This window comes from Pelophylax lessonae, assembly GCF_965119305.1.
Source record: "Pelophylax lessonae genome assembly, chromosome: 2".
NCBI lineage: Eukaryota > Metazoa > Chordata > Amphibia > Anura > Ranidae > Pelophylax > Pelophylax lessonae.
Window position 1 is genome coordinate 355900009 of NC_138769.1, and position 20343 is coordinate 355920351.

At 44.5% G+C, this 20343-nt stretch overlaps 1 protein-coding gene across 1 annotated transcript in view; it reads left to right on the forward strand.

Annotated features, from left to right (window-relative positions):
* Window positions 1-20343, forward strand: part of RCAN3 (RCAN family member 3) — a 57727-nt gene that overhangs the window by 3041 nt on the left and 34343 nt on the right. The window contains exons 2-3 of the mRNA XM_082244546.1: window positions 9165-9406; window positions 12271-12444. Coding sequence (XP_082100672.1) covers window positions 9212-9406; window positions 12271-12444 — 369 coding nt within the window. The 5' untranslated portion in view covers window positions 9165-9211. The remainder of the gene's footprint in view (window positions 1-9164; window positions 9407-12270; window positions 12445-20343) is intronic.

Here is a 20343-nt window from a genome sequence, read left to right on the forward strand (position 1 = left end):
AATATGAAATAAATGATCATTTAACACCTGCGTGGTATAATTGGTTATTCATACACCTGACTCTAATCCTACAAAATCCCTGACTTTGTGCAAGTGTACAAAGTGTGCACTTGTAAGAATTGGTGTTGGTTTTAAGCCAAAGGGTAGTCCCACCAAATACTGATTTGATTTAGATTTTTCTTCTGTTTGCTCACATTGCAATTTTTAAATTGTTAAAAAATAAACAATTGAAATAATATATTTTCGTAAGCGTGATTACTTTACAGCATTTCTTCAACGCCCGCCTAAAACTTCTGCACAGTACTGTATGTGACATACCTCTCGGATCCTTGTAGAAACTGGAAATAATTATTAAAGGCAACATTACTAAACTCATTGCCACTGTGTTCTGGGTCCGGTGCCACAATTATGTCTTTTTCCAATGAATACAAAGTGTTCTCTGATAGGAGGTAGAGAAGTGACATCACACTCTTCACCTTGTCTCAATCAGAGAACACTTTGCATTATTTGAGAAAAAGCAAAGTGTGATTGGCACCCATGCTGAACGAGAGACCTCCTGTGTTCGGTAAACATTTGGGCAGCCGCTCGGATCAGGATCCGGATGCCTTGATCTTCTGGTGCTGTGGGGCTTAAAACAAGCACTTGACCTGTGACAGGCACTCGATTGCCGACTGTGCCTGCCTTTTTCACCTTCTTCCTCCATTCATAGAAGCCATACTATAGCTTCTAGGAATGAAAAGCGATCTATGAATGGAGGGAGGTGGACCTGTTATTTATTTGCTCGTTTTACATTCATAGAGCACTTTTCATTCAATTTTGATGAGTGAGAGTCACAGGTCCAGAGCTGCTATTACCTCTGCAGCACTAGAAGTTTATGGCTGCAGAGTATGGGAAGGGGACAGAGGTCTTCAGATTTCCATTTTGATAGCCAACATCAGCACAAGGGACACTTCACATTAAATGTAAGTAGCCAACACCAGCACAAGGGACACTTCACATTAAATGTAAGTAACATCCATTTCGCTAATTTATTTAAAAAAATATATATATAACTAAACTTTGTCTTTAACCACTTGTCGACTGTATAACTTACAAATACGGTGGTAAAGTGGCACTGGTGTGCCAGATCATGTACCTAGTATGTAAACCAACACTTCCAAGTAGAGGGCGTGCCCGCTCCCACAGCGGGAGCTAATCGGCGGGTATGGTGGATTCGATGTCCGCTGGCACCCACTGATCCTGTGTTCCTGCAAAGCAGAAACATGGATTCATGCCTTCCTGTAGTAAATGCTCCTCCCGCACTATACAAAATCACTAGCTAGGCACACATTTAACCCTTTGATTGCCCCTAATGTTCCCAGCTAGTGTCATTAGTACTGTGATCGTGCATATTTTTTAGCACTGATCACTGTATTGGTGTCACTGGTCCCAAAAAAGTGTCAGTTAGTGTCCGATTGTGCGCCACAATATCACAGTCCTGCTATAAGTCGCTGATTGCCACCATTACTAATATAAAAATATCCCATAGTTTGTAGACACTATAACTTTTGTGCAAACCAGTAAATATACGCTTATAATTATTGTAATACAGGATTTATATAGCACCAGCAGTTTGCGTGGGGCTTTACAACATTAGAGCAGACAGTACAGCTACAATACAATTAATTACAGGAGGAATCTGAGTGCCCTGCTTGTTGGAGCTTACAATCTAAGAAGGAGAGTGATACAAAAGGTACATTTGTATTAGGATTTTTTTAATGAAAATGTATGTAGCAGAATACATATTGGCCTAAATTAATGAAGACATTTTATTTTTTTCTATTTTTTTTTTTTTATTGGATATGTTTTATTTTTCAAAATCGTCGGTCTGTTTTTGTTTATAGGGCAAAAAATAAAAACCCCAGAGGTAATTAAATACCACCAAAAGAAATTTCTATTTAAGGGGAAAAAAGGGACATAAATTTTATTTGGGTACGTCATTGCATGACCGCGCAATTGTCAGTTAAAATAACACAGTGCCGTATCACAAAAAATGGCCTGGTCATGAAAGGGGGTAAATGTTACGGGGGGGCACCGTAGGCTGGCCATACATTTTTACAATTTTCTTATTCAATTTCCTTTAGAGTTACCTTTAGCTATGTAGTGCAAGGGCCTGCCTGACTGTATACAAATTGAAAATGTTTAGTATATGGTTTTGGGAAATCTAAAGGAAGAATGGAAAAGAAAATTGTATAGTGTAAAGCCAGCTTTAGTTACATGTAATTATCCAGGTGTCACATTAGATGGGAGGCTGGAGATGCAGAAATTTGTCTGCATCATGTACACCTTCACCACTCCGAGAACATTTGTATCTTTTGCAAAAAACACAAGGCGTTCTTTAATTGGACAAGGTGAAAAAGGACTGGGGTGGGGTTGGGGTTAATAGTAAGTGCATTGGTCCAAATCATTTGGTGGAGGGGGGATTATGGTGTGGGGTTGTTTTTCAGGGGTTGGGCCGGGGCCCTTTACTTCCAGTGAAGGGAACTCTTAGGCTGCATTCACATGTCAGCGTATTGATCGCGGGCAGAATCACCGCGATTCCGCCCGCGATCCGGAAATCATTGCAAATCGCGGGACGCATGTCAGTTGCCCGTGATTTGCAATAGCACCCCAAACGCTGTGCGATGTTGCCGCGATTTCCGCCTGCCGAATCGCGGTAACATCGCGCAAAAAAATCGTGGGACGCATTACGCTCCAAAGAAGCTCTTGTACTTTTTTGGGCGTAATGCGTCCCGCGATTTTTTTGCGCGATGTTACCGCGATTCGGCAGGCGAAAATCGCAGCAACATCGCACAGCGTTTGGGGTGCCTTTGCAAATTAACGGCCAACGCTCATGCGTCCCGCGATTTGCAATGATTTCCGGATTGCGGGCGGAATCGCGGTGATTCTGCCCGCAATCAATACGCTGACATGTGAATGCAGCCTTAAGGTGTTAGCTTACATACACATTTTGGAGAATTTCATACTCCCAACTTTGTGGGGATGGCCCCTTCCTGTTCAAACATAACTGCGCACCTGTGCACAAAGCAAGGTCCATAAAAACATGGATGAGTGAGTTTGGAGTGAAGGCACTTGCCTGGCCTGCACAGAGTCCTGATCTCAACCTCATAGAACACCTTTGGGATGAATTAGAGCGCAGACTGTGAGCCAGGCCTTCTCTCCAACATCAGTGCCTGACCTCACAAAGGCACTTCTGGAAGAATTGTGAAACATTTCCATAGACACACTCCTAAACCTTGTGCACAGCCTTCATAGAAGAGTTGAAGCTGTTATAGCTGCAAGGGTGGGCCAACTTAATATAGAACCCTACGGACTAAGACTGGGATGCCATTAAAATTCATGTGCATGTAAAGGCAGGCGTCCCAATACTTTTGGTAATATAGTGTATGTGTTTATTAAATAACAATATACAACTTGTTTGTAAAGGGGTCTGATGAAACACATCTTGGTAAACAGCAGAAGACCCACTGAAAAAAAAAAATCTTTCAGCCCCCACTATATGATGCACAGTTACACTGCTATTAAATAAATGTAGCCATAGGGCCTAGGCACGTTTCATTAGGCTATGCTTCCTTTTAACCACAAGATGGCTCTGTGACATATTAGAAACCCTGTCTGTTTCCTGAGCAGGAAAGTGCAGATCTTCCACGAAAATAAATGATTATAGCCGTAATGTAGGAGAATAACCACTGGACATCTCTTTTCATCCATACAATATATAGTTTGTATGGATGACCTCACACTGTCATTGTAAAGTGTTCTTTCTCAAAGTCAGCAAGAGGACATAGCTATGCATGCGGCTCTTTTGAACCTTTACCGCGGCTCCGGGGAGGAGGCGCACTGTGCGCCCCGACACTCCCCACTGTGGCGCTGTACTGGCTGTGACGTCGCGTGGGGGACGGTGCGTGCGTTAGTCACGCACCGTCCCGACGTCACCTTCCCGCCTGCTGTCAGAGAGGAGGGCAGCGGCGCGCCTGCAGGTCTAGTCGAGGAGGAAGAAGACGTCCGTCCAGACTCCCGTCAGCAGCAGCAGCACGCCAGGCACCAGTGTGTGGTAAGTGAAGTGATGCCTCAGGGGGGGGGCACACACAGCATTGAAGGGGGCACGCACGCACGCTGGTCTCTGCATTGTAAGGGGCATGTATGCTGGTCACTACATTGTAAGGTCACTACATTCAAAGGGGGTATGTGTGGTGTATATAGCATTAAGGTAAGAAACAATATATGCAGTGTTATATTTGTTTTAAATGTCGCAATTGTTTTGCGGCTCCCAGTTTTTTTTTTTCCTTCGGAAACTGGTCCAAGTTGCTCTTTTTGTCTTAAAGGTTGCAGACCCCTGCTCTATGTGGACCTTTGAGTTTTTTGGGGGAAAGGTAGGGGTGTAATATGGCACTGCTCCAGATTTGATAGAAGGGAGATACTGGGTTTAACCACTTCAGTTCTGGAAGGTTTTACCCCCTTAATAACCAGGCCATTTTTTGCGATACAGCACGGCCTTGTTATAACTGGCAATTGTGCGGTTGTGCGACGTTGTACCCTAAAAACATGTATTACCCTTTTTTCCCACAATTAGAGCTTTCTTTTGGTAAAGCAGATGGGCTACTGCAGCAGAAGACCACATCGGGTGCCTCTCCTGTCAACTAAGAACAAGAAACTGAGGTTACAATTTGCACAGGCTCACCAAAAAAAAAAAAAAAAAATGTGGAAAAACATTGCCTGGTCTGATGAGTCTCGATTTCAGCTGCGACATTCAGATGGTAGGGTCAGAATTTGGCGTAAACAACATGAAAGCATGGATCCATCCTGCCTTGTATCAATGGTTCAGGCTGGTGGTGGTGTAATGGTGTGGGGGATATTTTTTGGCTTACTTTGGGCTCCTTAGTACCAATTCAGCATTGTTTAACGGCCTGCCTGAGTGTTGTCATTGACTACGTCCATCCCTTTATGACTACAGTGTACCCATCTTCTGATGGCTACTTCCAGCAGGATAATGCACCAAGTCACAAAGCTCAAATCATCTCAAACTGGTTTCTTGAACATGACAATGAGGTCACTGTACTCCAATGGCCTCCACAGTCACCAGATCTCAATCCAATAGAGCACCTTTGGTATGTGGTGGAACGAGAGATTTGCATCATGCAGCCGACAAATCTGCAGCAACTGCGTGATGCTCTCATGTCAATATGAACCAAAATATCTGAGAAATGTCTCCAACACCTTGTTGAATTGAATCTATGCCACAAGGAAAAGGCTTTTCTGAAGGAAAAAGGGGGTCCAACCCAGTACTAGCAAGGTGTACCTAATGAAGTGGCCAGTGAGTGTGTGTGTGTGTGTATAGGTGTATATAATATATATATATATATATATATATATATATATATATATATATATATATATATACACACAGTGGGGATCGAAAGTTCGGGCACCCCAGGTAAAAAATTGTATTAATGTGCATAGAGAAGCCAAGGAAAGATGGAAAAATCTCCAAAAGGCATCAAATTACAGATTAGACATTCTTATAATATGTCAACAAAAGTTAGATTTTATTTCCATCATTTACACTTTCAAAATAACAGAAAACAAAAAAATGGCGTCTGCAAAAGTTTGGGCACCCTGGCACCCTGCAGAGTTAATATCTTGTACTGCCCCCTTTGGCAAGTATCACAGCTTGTAAACGCTTTTTGTAGCCAGCCAAGAGTCTTTCAATTCTTGTTTGAGGTATCTTTGCCCATTCTTCCTTACAAAAGTCTTCCAGTTCTTTGAGATTTCTGGGCTGTCTGTCACGCACTGCTCTTTTAAGGTCTATCCATAGATTTTCAATTATGTTGAGGTCAGGAGATTGTGAAGGCCATGGCAAAACCTTCAGTTTACGCCTCTTGATGTAATCCCCTGTGGATTTCGAGGTGTGTTTATTATCATTATCCATTTGTAGAAGCCATCCTCTCTTTAACTTCAGCTTTTTCACAGATGGCATCAAGTTACTATCCAAAATTTGCTGAAATTTTATTGAATCCATTTTTCCTTCTACTCGTGAGATGTTCCCTGTGCCACTGGCTGCAATACAACCCCAAAGCATGATTGATCCACCCCCATGCTTAACAGTTGGACAGAAGTTCTTTTCATTATATTCTGTGCCCCTTCTTCTCCAAACGTACCTTTGCTCATTCCGGCCAAAAAGTAAAATTTTAACCTCATCGGTCCACAGAACTTGTTTCCAAAATGCATCAGGCTTGTCTATATGTTCATTTGCAAAGTTCAAACGCTGATTTTTGTGTTGAGGACGGTAGAAGAGGTTTTCTTCTGATGACTCTTCCATGAAGACCATATTTGTACAAGTATCTCTTTATAGTGGAATAGTGTACCACAACTCCAGTGTCTGCCGGATCTTTCTGGAGGGATCGTGCAGTCAAACGTGGGTTTTGAATAGTTTTTTTCACAATCCTGCGAGCTGTTCTGTCTGATATTTTTCTTGGTCTTCCAGATCTTGCTTTAACTTCCACTGTTCCTGATGACTGCCATTTCTTAATTACATTCCCAACAGAGGATATTGACATCTGAAAATGCTTTGCTATCTTCTTATAGCCTTCTCCAGCTTTGTGAGCGTCAACTATTTTCAGTTTCAGTTTTCGATACAACTGCTTAGAAGATCCCATTGTGCTGATTGTTGGGGCAAGGTCAGATGAGTCTGGGCATTTAAAACCTTTGAGATTGACATCACCTGGTCTTCCCAGACGATGATTGAGAACAATCCATGACACTGGCAGGTCTCAGCCTTGCAAAAGGGGTAGTGCATGCTATAAATTCTGCAGGGTGCCCAAACTTTTGCAGACGCCATTGTTTTCTGTAATTTTGAAAGTGTCAATGATGGAAATAAAATCTAACTTTTGTTGACATATTATAAGAATGTCTAATCTGTAATTTGATGCCTTTTGGAGATTTTTCCATCTTTCCTTGGCTTCTTTATGCACATTAATACAAATTTCTACCTAGGGTGCCCAAACTTTCGATCCCCACTGTATATATACAGTATCTCACAAAAGTGAGTACACCCCTCACATTTTTGTAAATATTTTATTATATTTTTTCATGTGACAACACTGAAGAAATTACACTTTGCTACAATGTAAAGTAGTGAGTGTACAGCTTGCATAACAGTGTACATCTGCTGTCTCTCAAAATAACTCAACACACAGCCATTAATGTCTAAACTGCTGGCAACAAAAGGGAGTACACCCCTAAGTTAAAAAGGCCAAATTGGGCCCAATTAGCCGTTTTCCCTCCCCAATGTCATGTTACTCGTTAGAGTTACAAGGTCCCAGGTGTGAATGGGGAGCATGTGGGTTAAATTTGATGTTATCACTCTCACTCCCTCCTACTGGTCACTGGAAGTTCAACATGGCTCCTTATGGCAAAGAACTCTCTGAGGATCTGAAACAAACAACTGTTGCTCTACATAAAGCATCTTATGCTCTACATAAAGATGGCCTAGGCTATAAGAAGATTGCCAAGACCCTGAAACTGAGCTGTAGCATGGGGGCCAAGACTATACAGCTGTTCAACAGGACAGGTACCACTCAGAACAGGCCTCGCCATGGTCGACCAAAGGAGTTGAGTGCACATGCTCAGCGTCATATCCAGAGGTTGTCTTTGGGAAATAGATGTATGAGTGCTGCCAATATTGCTGCAGAGGTTGAAGGGATGGGGGGGTCAGCCTGTCAGTGTTAGACCATACGCTGCACACTGCATCAAATTGGTCTGCATGGCTGTCATCCCAGAAGGAAGCCTCTTCTAAAAATGATGCACAAGAAAGCCCGTAAACAGTTTGCTGAAGACAAGCAGATTATGGACTTGAATTACTGGTACCATGTTCTGTGGTCTGATGTGACCAAGATAAACTTATTTGGTTCAGTTGGTGTCAAACGTGTGTGGCGGCAACCAGGTGAGGAGTACAAAGACAAGTGTGTCTTGTCTACAGTCAAGCATGGTGGTGGGAGTGTCATGGTCTGGGGCTGCATGAGTGCTGCCACCACTGGGAAGCTACAGTTCATTGAGGGAACCATGAATGCCAACATGTACTGTGACATACTGAAGCAGAGCATGATCCCCTACATTTGAAAACTGGGCCGAAGGGCAGTATTTCAAAATAACAACCCCAAATACACCTCCAAGATGACATCTGCCTTGCTAAAGAAGCTAAAGGCAAAGGTGATGAACTGCCCAAGCATGTCTCCATACCTAAACTTTATTGAGCATTTGTGGGGTATCCTCAAATAGAAGGGGGAGGAGCGCAAGGTCTCTAATATCCACCAGCTCCGTGATGTTGTCATGGAGGAGTGGAAGAGAACTGCAGTGGCAACCTGTGAATCTCTGGTGAACTTCATGCCCAAGAGGGTTAAGGCAGTGCTGGAAAATAATGGTGGCCACACAAAATATTGACACTTTGGGCCCAATTTGGACATTTTCACTTAGGGGTGTACTTTTGTTGCCAGCGGTTTAGACATTAATGGCTGTGTGTTGAGTTATTTTAAGGGTAAAGCAAATTTACACTGTTATACAAGCTGTACACTCACTACTTAACATTGTAGCAAAGTGTCATTTCTTCAGTATTGTCACATGAAAAGATATAATAAAATCTTTACAAAAATGTGAGGGGGGTGTACACACTTTTGTGAGATACTGTGTGTGTGTGTGTATATATATATATATATATATATATATATATATATATATATATATATAATCATGTCTGGCTTATGCCCTGGGAAGCTGGAAATCATTAAAGTAGACACTGCTGCTTCAGTGATCTCCACTTGCTTCTGGGTCCCGTGCTGAGTGGCCGGCCTGATGAATTGTGATTACAAATGGCCAGCCTCTTGACGTGGGTGCCATTCAGAGAATGTTTTGCATTTTCTGAATGAATGCAAAGCCATCTCTAATTGGATGAGATGGAGATGCAGGGAGGTGACGTCACAATGCAGGAGAGTAACCCCTTGACGTGGGACCTGGAATCAATGGGGAGATCATTGAGGTAGAACCCCTGATCTAGTTTACAATTTGTGGTCGGGTGTACTTTTAATTTTTGTGTTAGAAGTAATTTGTATCAATTTGGTAATGTTTTACAGATTATTTTGATCACAAAGAGAATCTAAGGAGTTAGCAAGCAGTAACGATGCTGAGAGACACCATGAAAGCGTGGAATGAAAGTTCCGATATATACAGCAGTGACCAAGAAGAGGAGGAAGAAGAGATGATTTTTGGAGAAAACGATGATGATCTTGAAGAACTAATGGATTTTAGTGACCTTCCGACATCTCTGTTTGCATGTAGCGTTCATGAGTCCGTCTTTGAGGTGGATGATCAGAAGGTATGTAAGACCCATTTGTTGTGTTTTGAATGTACAATAAATAAACTAATAAAACAGCTTGTACTTTAAGAGCTGGTTCACACTGAGGCGACACGACTCCTTACCACTTCGGGGGCGATTTGTGCATTACCATGCACCACGACTTCGGAGCGACCAGCAGGGACTTCACATAATGGAAGTCTATGCAAGTCGCTGCGAGGTCGCCCCGAAGTAGTACAGGACCCTTTTTCTAAGTCGGAGCGACTTCTGTCGCTCCTATTAGAACGGGTCCTGTAGTGGTCAATGGACCACGAGGGAGCGACCTAGTGTGAACCGACTCTTAAAGTTAAACACATTCAAGTTTTGTTGAAAAAAAAGATCCGTACTAGGCTTACTATATGTCAGCTGTGTCCACATTTTACCATCGGTTATAGGGTTTCTGGGGTAAATCAAAAATCCTCATCAACACTTTTCTGGTGCTATGGCCTGCGCCATTAACCACTTCCCCCTGGGTGGACGTCATATGACGTCCTAAACTTTGCGGGGGTATACCGGGATGATGCCTCTAGCTAGAGGCATCATCCCGGTACCGTTGTTTGAAGCCGACGGTCGGCTTTCCGTCGGTACCGATCGATGCGGCTCGGGAGCCGCTCGATCGTTACCAGGGGGGGCAGGAGGGGACATCCCCCCCCCTCCCGCCGCCTTCCGCGGCTTTTACCGGGGCTCCCGTCCCACCGGGAGCCCCGAGCACCCAGCCGGCGCTTCCGCGGCTGGATGGAGTCCCGATGAATGCCAGAAATGGTCGCCATCCCACGGGGGGTGCAATTTTAAACCGTAACATGTTGGGTATCTATTTACTCGGCGTGACATCATCTTTCACAATATACAAAAAAAATGGGCTAACTTTACAGTGTAGTATTTTTTAAATGCAGTGAAATTTAATTTTTCCCAAAAAAATGGCGTTTTAAAGACCGCTGCGCAAATACCGCGTGACAAAAAATATTGCAATGACCGCCATTTTATTCTCCAGAGTCTTTGCTAAAAAAATATATATAATGTTTGGGGGTTCTAAGTAGTTTTCAAGGAAAAAATACTGATTTTAACTTGTAAACAAGAAGTGTCCGAAATAGGCCTGGTGGGGAAGTGGTTAATATGGCCTGCGCCAGTTTTAAAAATTCCTGCCACCCATTTTAGTTATTTTATTGACTTTTGGTTGTTTCAGGTAGTTCTTAATAGTGTCACTTTTACTAAGAGGAGCTATTAATGCACCAAATTCAAAAATAATTGTGTCCAGTTCACCGATAACGAAACTGGTGGTAATAAAGACCAACACTTAGTTGGCATACAGTGACAAGAGTGGCTGTCCCTGTAGCAGTGCGGCATTTTTGCTACCCTTTCCCCCTTCTTGTCTCTGGTTGGTAAAACTGACAGCTTCCTAGCAACCAGTGATTCTGCAGTGAGCCTGATGGGGAAGCCAAGACACTTGTTCTCCGTCAGGTGTGCTCTCTCCTTGTGATTGATAGCAGGCAGTGGTCAGATTCTATAGCCACTAGCAAGCTGTCTGTTTGCTAAGGATCTGATCACTTCCTTCTGTCAGTCACAAAGGGAGCTGATCTGATGGGAGCAACTGTAAATATTGATCAGGCTCCACCCAGATACAAAACTTTCCGCTACTGCGCTGTGTGACAACTGCAGCGACAGGGAGAGAGTGCAGTTGCACTGAGATCTGAGGGTTTGTATGGACAATGTGACCTCAGTGCACCTCCACACTCAATGCTTGCCCCAAATTCATATACCTGTTTACAAAAGGTACATGAATCTGTCACCTGCACCGGCATTTTTCACGTGGAGGCACGCTAGAATTCTAGAGAGTGTCAAAGACAAATTTCCCACTCTGTCTGTTCTATTGTAATACGATTTCTTTCGGTAGTTTTGATCTACAGTTTATCAACAAAGATGAAACTTCCCGTGCAGTATGCCTAAGGACATTGCTGAGGATGCCTGTAATGTAGCCTCATGTTCTGTGAATGCGTTTGATATTGTGATAGTGAAAAAGCTATGGCAAACTTTTAAAGTTTGTAATCATTCTCACACTTGATCTTGCATGGTTTACACCTTATATAGGTATCATGCTTTTCGTGTGACTTACTGTTAATGAGGTCCCCATATCTGTGAGTGATATATCAGTAAGCACAAAATATTTGTTCCTGAATATGACCACTTCTCCTTCTGAATATACTTTAGGTCTAAAAATCACTGTTAGTCAATTCCTTTGATCTGCTCTGTTTTTTTTTTTTTTTTTTTTTTATTAATAAAGAGTTGTGCATAGTGAATATCTGCTCTGGGGGTGCAAGCCCAGTAATCTGCTCCCTGTTCTATGCTGTGTCTGTTGCAGACACAGCACAGACCAGTTCAGATGGAGCTGCATGCTTCAAACCACCCTCCACTACCTTACCTCCCTGCTAAGTTGAGTGAGGGAGAGAGGAGGTGGGTTCACTGCACAAGTATAGAGAGTAGTGTGAGTTGTTTGCAGAAGGTTCATATAGGCCTGACCTATATACTGAAAACTGCTGCAATCCTTTAGGAGAGGACCCTGTGCCAGTTTCTGTTTGACTCTGAAACAAATACTGACGTGGGTGAGGCAAAAAAACCTAAAATAGGTCTATCTGGCTATTTAATGTAGCACACACCACAAATGCTAATTTCCTGTATCATTACATTGGCACATAAACCTTTGTTGTTACCCTAACCCTCCCCCAGGTTTTCATAGACTGCATACTCACTCCACAGCCATTGCAAAGAAAGTACATGCCAGACTAGAGTTTTTTTTATGCTGCTATTTTAAAGAAAGTAATTTAATTCCCAGTTTCTTTGTTTCCTTACAGGAAAGATTCAAAGCTCTCTTCACTATCTATGACAATGAGGTCTCCTTTCAGCTGTTCAAAAGCTTTAGAAGAGTTAGACTAAATTTCAGCAACCCAGAAGCTGCAGCTAGAGCGAGAATTGAGTTGCATGAATCTGACTTCAATGGAAAGAAGTTAAAGTTATATTTTGCACAGGTAAAGCATAATGCATATAACTTATACTGACATATAGAGATATACTAATATATAGAAACATGCTTTTTAAAGGCAAGTGCAAGTCTTCCACAATTCAGCCTCTTAATAATAGCTTCCTGTATGATTACCACCCCTCTGTTACCTAGGCCTACAAACAGTACTCCTTTTCTATTTGTCAGTCTTTTGACAACCCCATGTTACTGTATGTTTTAATTATAGTATACAAATCATTCAGAATGTAATGTTCTGTAAGTATAACTACTTTATTATTATATTTCTAAACTCCATCAATTGACTGGGTATTTATGAATGAAGATGTTGCAACTTTGTTTTGGTATTTTAGCCATTTAAAGCTCAACTCTGGGCAAAAATGTTTTTGCTCTTTCGTTTATTGACGGACACAGCTCCTAATATTCATAACCATTGGGTTATACTGCCCCCTTCAGGAGTAGGACACTAGGCAGAAAAATTCTGGCTACACCCATGGGCAGTCCCAGGGGGTATACTCCCTCTCTCTGCTATAATCACTCAGTTTTTTTCCGCCTTGTCAGGAGTAAGCCCTTGCTGGAATCTTTGGTCCTGGCAAAATTTATTAGATAGAAAATAGGGCGACGGAATGGGTAATCTAGATCCAGTGGTCACCTCAGTCTTGCCAGCAAGCACGCGCAGACCACAGCTCTGCACTAGGTCAGCCGCGACATAGCCCCACTGGACAGGGCTGGCCTGAGTGTTAAATGCCTCACGAGGTTGTATACGACCAGGTTTCGGCCCGAGATGCAGAGTTCCTCCTGGCCGACAGCAACCCCATTTCAATGGAGAGGGGTTCTATCTGGGGCAGTGCCCGTCTGGTTCCTGGTATAGTGAGTAGCTGTCCCCCCTCTCCCCCTGGAGGGTTTTCGAGTTGACGTGGGCCCCTCTTTGGGACCCCCGGGTTCCCCTCCTTCCCGCAGGCATCCACCCCTTTTGCCAAGCCTCTCATCCTGCCCCTCCCCTCTCCACGCTGGGGCTGTTTGGGTGGTCTGGCCACATTCCTGGGATGGGGACAGGGCGCTAACTGGCGATGGGGGCCGGGGGCGGTGCGCCACCAGCAACCGTACGATCGATTGTGCGAGGGGGGTTGTACCTGGTAGGGGCTCCTGCGAGGGCCCCCTGTCCTGCCTGCATCTGTCCTTGAGGCCTGGTCTCCCTCCTGGGTCCCTGTAAGTCTCGTTGTGCCGCCATTTTGTTGTAGCCTGTGTGTTTCTATACACGGTGGCCATGTTTGTGTAGTCCGGCGGCCGTTTTCTTGTGGTTTGCCATTGGAAATAGCGGCGGCCATGACGTGGGGGTGGATCCCTATGGTTGCCAATTTTCGGCGGTTGAAGCCCCTCATCCCCTGGTGCGGACTTCTGGATGAATTTACTTCCTGATCACCGCACATGTAGTGCAGATTCTCCTGGTGGCTGCAGGTGCCTATTTTTGTGGGTGGTGAGTCTGGTGGGGTACTCTCCCTCTTTGCTGAGGATCGCTTGGTGCTTTGTGCCTGGCGACCTGGGGGTGCTGCCAGCGCAGTGGGGGTTGACCCTTGAGGTTTTTATACTTTTTGTGGGGTCCCCTTGGTGACTCATGGAGTCTTTGGAGCACATTTCCTCACCTGATCCCCTCTCTGTGGCTGCGGGGCCCTACCATCCATCCATGCAATGACGGCGGTCCTGGAGTCCCTTGTGTCCCGGGTGGAGGTGGCTTGCGGGCAAAGGGCTAGCAAAAAGCGCCCCCGCCTTCCCGTGCCTCCTCTGTCTCATCAGATCCTGAATCTAATTCAGACCACACGCCTGGAATCCTCTGATAGTGAGTATGATTCCTCCACTTCTGCGACCGCGCATGAAAAGGCGCTGGTGGATGCACTGATTGTATCTGTGCCTGAGACCCTGAAGATGGAGGACACAGCTGAAGCTGCGACAGAGGCGCAGGTGCCCTTTGGCACTCACAAGCCATCCAAAGCAACAAAGGTGTTTCCTTTCCCCAACTATTTTAATAGAATTGTCGCTAAGGAGTGGGGAAGACCAAAGTGTCCCTGTGGGGTCCCTAAGCACTTTACTAGGCATTATCCCTGTGAGGAGTTCCATCTTAAGAAGTGAACTGTGCCACCGGTGGTGGACCCTCTAGCTTCCAGATTAAACAAGGCAACCATGATTCTGGTTGAAGAGTCCCCGGCCTTTAAGGACCTTGCTGACTGGAAGGCTAAGGCTGTGGCCCTTACTGTGTACACTCTGGCTGGTTCGGCAATGAGGCCAGTATTCACCATTGGCCCAGTGTCGCAAACTCTGACTGTGTGGGCTAAGCTCCCTCCTGTCTTTGCTGAGCTGGCGGACCAGCTGGTCCAGGGGCTGCAGTTTATCTGTGATTCTTTTTTTGATGCGGCTCACTTGATGACTCACCGCTCTGTTTTGGCAGTGGTCCTTTGGTGTGTTTTTTGGCTCAAGGGCTGGTCTGCGGATCAGACTTCAAAAAAGGCCTTGACTGATCTTCATTTTCAAGGAGATCATCTGTTTGGAGCTACCCTGGATGACATCATTAAAGGTTTCACAGGGGGGAGGAGTACTTTTCTTCCGCAAGCTACTAAGTACAAGGAGCATCGTCGTAGACGTGGGCCTTGCTTCTCTGCTTATAAAAAGTTTTTCGTCCCTCAGGGTCGACTGACAAGGGCTCAAAGCCTTTCAGGGCCTCTTCTAGAGGATCCAAACGAACCTGGTCTGGCAACCCAAGATCGGACAAGGCTCCTTCTGCATGAAAGTACGCCCTCACCCATATCAGGGGTGGGGGACATCTTCGCTGGTTTCCGAACCCGTGGACTTCCCCCGGTGCAAGACAAGTCAGTCCACAAAGTCATTCTTCCGGCTACAAGATCGAGTATCGCTCTTATTCCCCGGCAAGGTTTTTTCCTTCCAACTTGTGCCTGTCCCCAGACTGGTTACAGGGCCTGTTTGGAGCGGTACAGGATCTGTTCCTTCAAGGGGTGATTGTCCCGGTTCCGACCTCGCAACGTTTTCAGGGTTTTTTTACTTTCAGGGTTCACAGTTCCCAGGAAGGAAGGCAAAGTGCGTCCAATCCTGGATCTCAAGGCGCTAAACTGCTTTGTGCAGGGAACAGAAGTTCAGAATGGAGTCTATTCAAACGGTGGTGGCATCCCTGCGTCAGGGGGGATTTCCTCGCCTCTATCGATATCAAGGATGCCTACCTTTACATTCCAATATGTGCTAGTCATCAGCATTTTCTTGGCTTTGCTGTGGGAAAGGAGCATTATCAGTTTGTGGCGTTATCCTTTGGTCTCGCATCTGCTCCTCAGGTCTTCACCAAAGTGTTAGCCCCAATGCTATCTTCTCTGGAGAGCCTGGAGATCACAGTACGAACTCTGGGGGAGTTCAGCTGAATTCTGAATTTTTAGAAGTTTTCCCTGGTTCCGTCCACAAAGCTGGACTATCTGGGCCTGTCTCTGGACTCGCCCTTAGCTGGAGTGCTCCTTTCTCTGGACAAACTTCAAAATTCGCATCCTGCTGTCCAACAAATGATCATTCCTCCAGACTTGCATGCGGGTGCTGGGCCTGATGGTGTCTACCTTCAATGCGGTTTAATTTGCACAGTTCCATACGAGGTCCCTGCAAAGGGAAATTCTGACCAAATGGGACAAGACTCTGCAGTCTTTGGACAATCAGATCCGGCTGAGTTGGGGCACGAAGGAGTCCCTGATATGGTGGCTTCATTCTCTGGCACTTCGGCTGGGAAATACCTTCATCCCCTTGTGTTGGACAGTGGTCACCATGGATTCCAGCCTGTCTGTCTGGGGAGGCGTCCTTGGCAAGCATTCTGCTCAGGGGACCTGGAAACTGGAAGAGTCCAGACTCCCGATCAATGTCTTGGAACTCTGAGCGATCAGACTGTGTCTGGATCATTGGATGGATCATCTTCAGGGTTGTCCAGTTTCAGCCCTTTCCTCCATACACATTCCCGGGGTGGAAAATTGGCAGGCAGATTACCGCAGTCAGCAGGCGTTGGACCACAGGAAGTGATCCCTTCCCTGGAGGTGTTTCATCAGCTGTGTCTCTGGTGGGGCACCCCCGAAGTGTATCTGTTGGCGTCTCGGGTCAACAGAAAGGTGCAGATGTTTGTGGCTCGGTGAAGGGATCCTTCTGCGCCACAGACATCTTACCCCCCTCAAGCTTCTGCCAAGACTTCTACGCTCGATCGAGACAGAAGGGATTCGGCTCATCTTAGTGACTCCGGACAGGCCTCACCGGGCTTGGTATGCAGATCTGGTACGGCTGGTTGCCGACGTTCCTTGGCAGCTTTCTCTCAGGGAGGATCTGCTGTCCCAAGGACCGATCTTCCATCCTGCTTTACAGTCGCTGGCTTTGAAGGCTTGGCTGTTAAACACCAGGTACTGAAGGATAGGGGTTTATCTGAGTCAGTGATTCCGACATTGTTGAAAGCTAGGAAATATACCTCTAGGAAGATCTACCATCATACGTGGAAGACATACATTGCGTGGTGTGAGTCTCTTGCGGTTCCTCCTTGGTGGCTCGGATCTTGATCTTCCTTCGATGGGGGGGGTCGAACAGAAATTGGCCTTAAGTACCATCAAGGGCCAGGTGTTGGCTTTGGCAGTCTTCTTCCAATGACCTTTGGCCACACACTCCTGGGTGTGTACCTTTCTTCAGGGTGTCCGACATTTGGTTCCTCCAGTGTGTGCTCCATTGCCACCTTGGGATCTTAATTTGGTGCTTTTGGCTCCACAGAAGCCTCCCTTTGAAAATATTCAGGAGATTCGCCTGTTTACATTGTCCCAGAAGGTGACCTTTTTAATGGCACTTCTGCGCACAGGGTGTCAGAACTGGCGGTGTTATCCTGTCATTCACCTTACATGGTGATTCACAGGGAAAAAATGGTTCTTCGCCCCTGTCCGCCGTTCCTTCCAAAGGTTGTCTCTGATTTTCATTTAAATGTAGACAATGTGCTGCTTTCCCGTGTCCCAGGCCTAAACATCCAAAGGAAATGGCCTTGCATGCCTTAGATGTGGTCGGGGCAATTAGGTTATACCTGGGAGCTTCAGAGTCTTTCAGGAAGTCAGACTCTATCTTTGTGTTCACGGATGGACCTTGAAAAGGGTTGTCAGCTTCCTCTGCGACCATTTCCAGATCGATCAGACAGACAGGTTCCTCCCTTCCCTGTCAAGGCGCACTCTACTAGGGCGCTTAGTGCCTTCTGGGCTTACCATCATCAGGTGTCAGTGACGCAGGTTTGCAAGGCAGCCACGTGGTCATCGGTGCACACTTTCACAAAGTTTTATAAAGTGGATGTGTTGGCATCTGTGGATGCCTCTTTTGGCCACAAGGTTTTGCAGGCTGCTGTTTAAGAGGACCTGATCCTCTTTGAGGGTGTGTTTTTTTTTTTTTTTTTTTTTTTTTTTTTTTAGGTGGGCTCCAGTTGTTTGGTTGAGCTCCTATTGTCTGGTTGGCTAATGTTTAGCCTTGGGAATTTTTTTGTTGTTCCCACCACTGTGTAACACTGCTTTGGGACGTCCCAATAGTTATGAATATCAGGAGCTGTGTCTGTCAATGAACGAAAGAGGTAATGGGATTTTTGACTTACCGTAATATTAATTTCTCTGATGTTCATTGATGGACACAGCACCCACCCCTCTGTAGAGTTATAATTCTCTTCACACTGCTTGTAACAAAACTGAGTGGCTATAGCAGACAGAGGGAGTATACCCCCTGGGACTGCCATGGGTGTAGCTAGAATTCTTTTCTGCCTAGTGTCTTACTCCTGTAGGGGGCAGTATAACCCAATAGTTATGAATATCAGGAGTTGTGTCTGTCAATGAACATCAGAGAAATGGATTTTACAGTAAGTCAAAAATCCCCTTTTTTTTTTTTTTTGGGAGTAGTGAATAGCAGTAAACAGTAGATGATCCCCACTCTTAAAACAAAACAAAAAAAACGTTTTTTCTTGACATACACTTTAATATAAAATTTCTTCTTAGTTCAAGCATCTACAGTGCTGATCTGCTCGGTTTGTTTTTTCTTATAAAGCAGTTTCTGAATGTCATATTGTAAAACAATATAAACTTGCAAACAGGAAACTGTTCTGAGATAAACGTTGAGTCACTTTCTTTACATAATGGTTGGATTTAGAACCTATTTCTGTGAGGATGTAATATCTATAAATAATCTTATCCCATTAATAAAATGTACTGCCCGGTAGATTTTTGCTTAAAGGGTAACTCCACTTTCATGGGGAAAAAAAAATAGCAAAAAAAAAAAAAAAAGAATAATATATTTTATATACAATTGCGACACAAGTCATATTGTAATTGAATGTTATTCAAAATTACATTTACTTTTCTGTTCAATACATTTATTTTGAATTTTTATAAAAGGAATATATATCATACAACAACATGACATGGCAAATACAGAGCAATCAAATGGTATGATACCATCAGCATATAACCTAAAACGATTGGTGCTAACTTACAAAAAAGCAAGTTACATCGAGCATGCTATAAAGTAAAACCTCAGAATTTGCCCAGGGGAGCATTCAGAATAACAGAATTTCAGGTGAGGAAAAGGGAAATAAAAAAGATATGGTCAAACAAGGAAAAAAAATGCACCTAGTGGGTTTATTTTTGGAATACAGTAGCATAATTATGATAAGGGAATTGGTGTGTGTACCAGGTCGCCCATGGGACCCATGCTTTATGGGAGTGGGTGTATGCTTCCCTGGTTGGAGACAGCATTGTTTCATATGTGTAATGGGTATGGATCAGTTGGACCTTGTTCTCTATGGATGGGGGAGTGTTGTATTTCAAAAGCCTGGTAGTTGATAATCTTGCGGCTAGTAGGATATGGGTTACTGTTGTGCGCAAATGTGGGGTAGTAGATTCTATAAAGAGGTTAAACAAGGCTTGACCTGGTGTCAAAGGAATTCTGGATTGAGCAATGTCTGAGATAAGACTGAAGATTTATTTCCAGAAACTGTTTAGAAGAGGGCAGTTCCATAGAATATGGAATAGGAACCCTTTTCCCCTACATCCTCAAGTACCACCATTGGGAGATTTTTTTGGATCAATTCCCAGAGAGAGGTGCTGTATGAAGTGCGGTAGATCGACTTCAGTGCATGTTGCCACTGGGATGGGGTGAACTGTGTTCCTAGGTAGCTTTCCCATTTGGTAATTGGGGGGCGGGGGGCTTTACAAATGCGTGTTTTCCCTGTAGAAGATTATAAAAAAAGAGAAATCACTTTTTTGTTAGAGGAGAGGGATTTAAGGTATAGCTATGCTTGGTTTGGGATCTCCTTTGTAAGATGTGACATTTTATGCCTCGTACACACGCATCGATTATTGGCCGGGAGTTTTCGGCTAAAATCCGATTGGCCGATTTTCGGCTTGTTAGTATGATGCTTTCGACAACCGACTGTGACTTTTCGGGGCGAACAAAATCTGGTGTGCAGGTTATAAAATTTTTGTTGGCTGTCAACACAACGGCCGATTTTCCGTCAGTCAGTATAGATTTCGGCAGACAAAAATCTGATGAGCAAGACTGGGCATGCTCAGAGAAGAAAAAACACAGCACATGACATCACTTCTGAAGTTGATTTTTGTTGGCCGAGAAAATTCGTGTGCAGTCTAGAGCACATTTCAACCAACAAAACACCACTCTGGACAAAAGTCGGACGATCGGTCGGCCGATAATCGTTGCGTGTGTACGAGGCATTAGCTAGACAGTGGCTAATTTGCAAGTATTGCAACAGATCGGTTGGGGATAATATTTGATCTTGTTGTAAACTGGAGAAGGATTTGAATTTCCTCTTAACATAAAGGTCACTTAGCGATCTTTAGGAGGCCATTAGTATGGGCGGAAG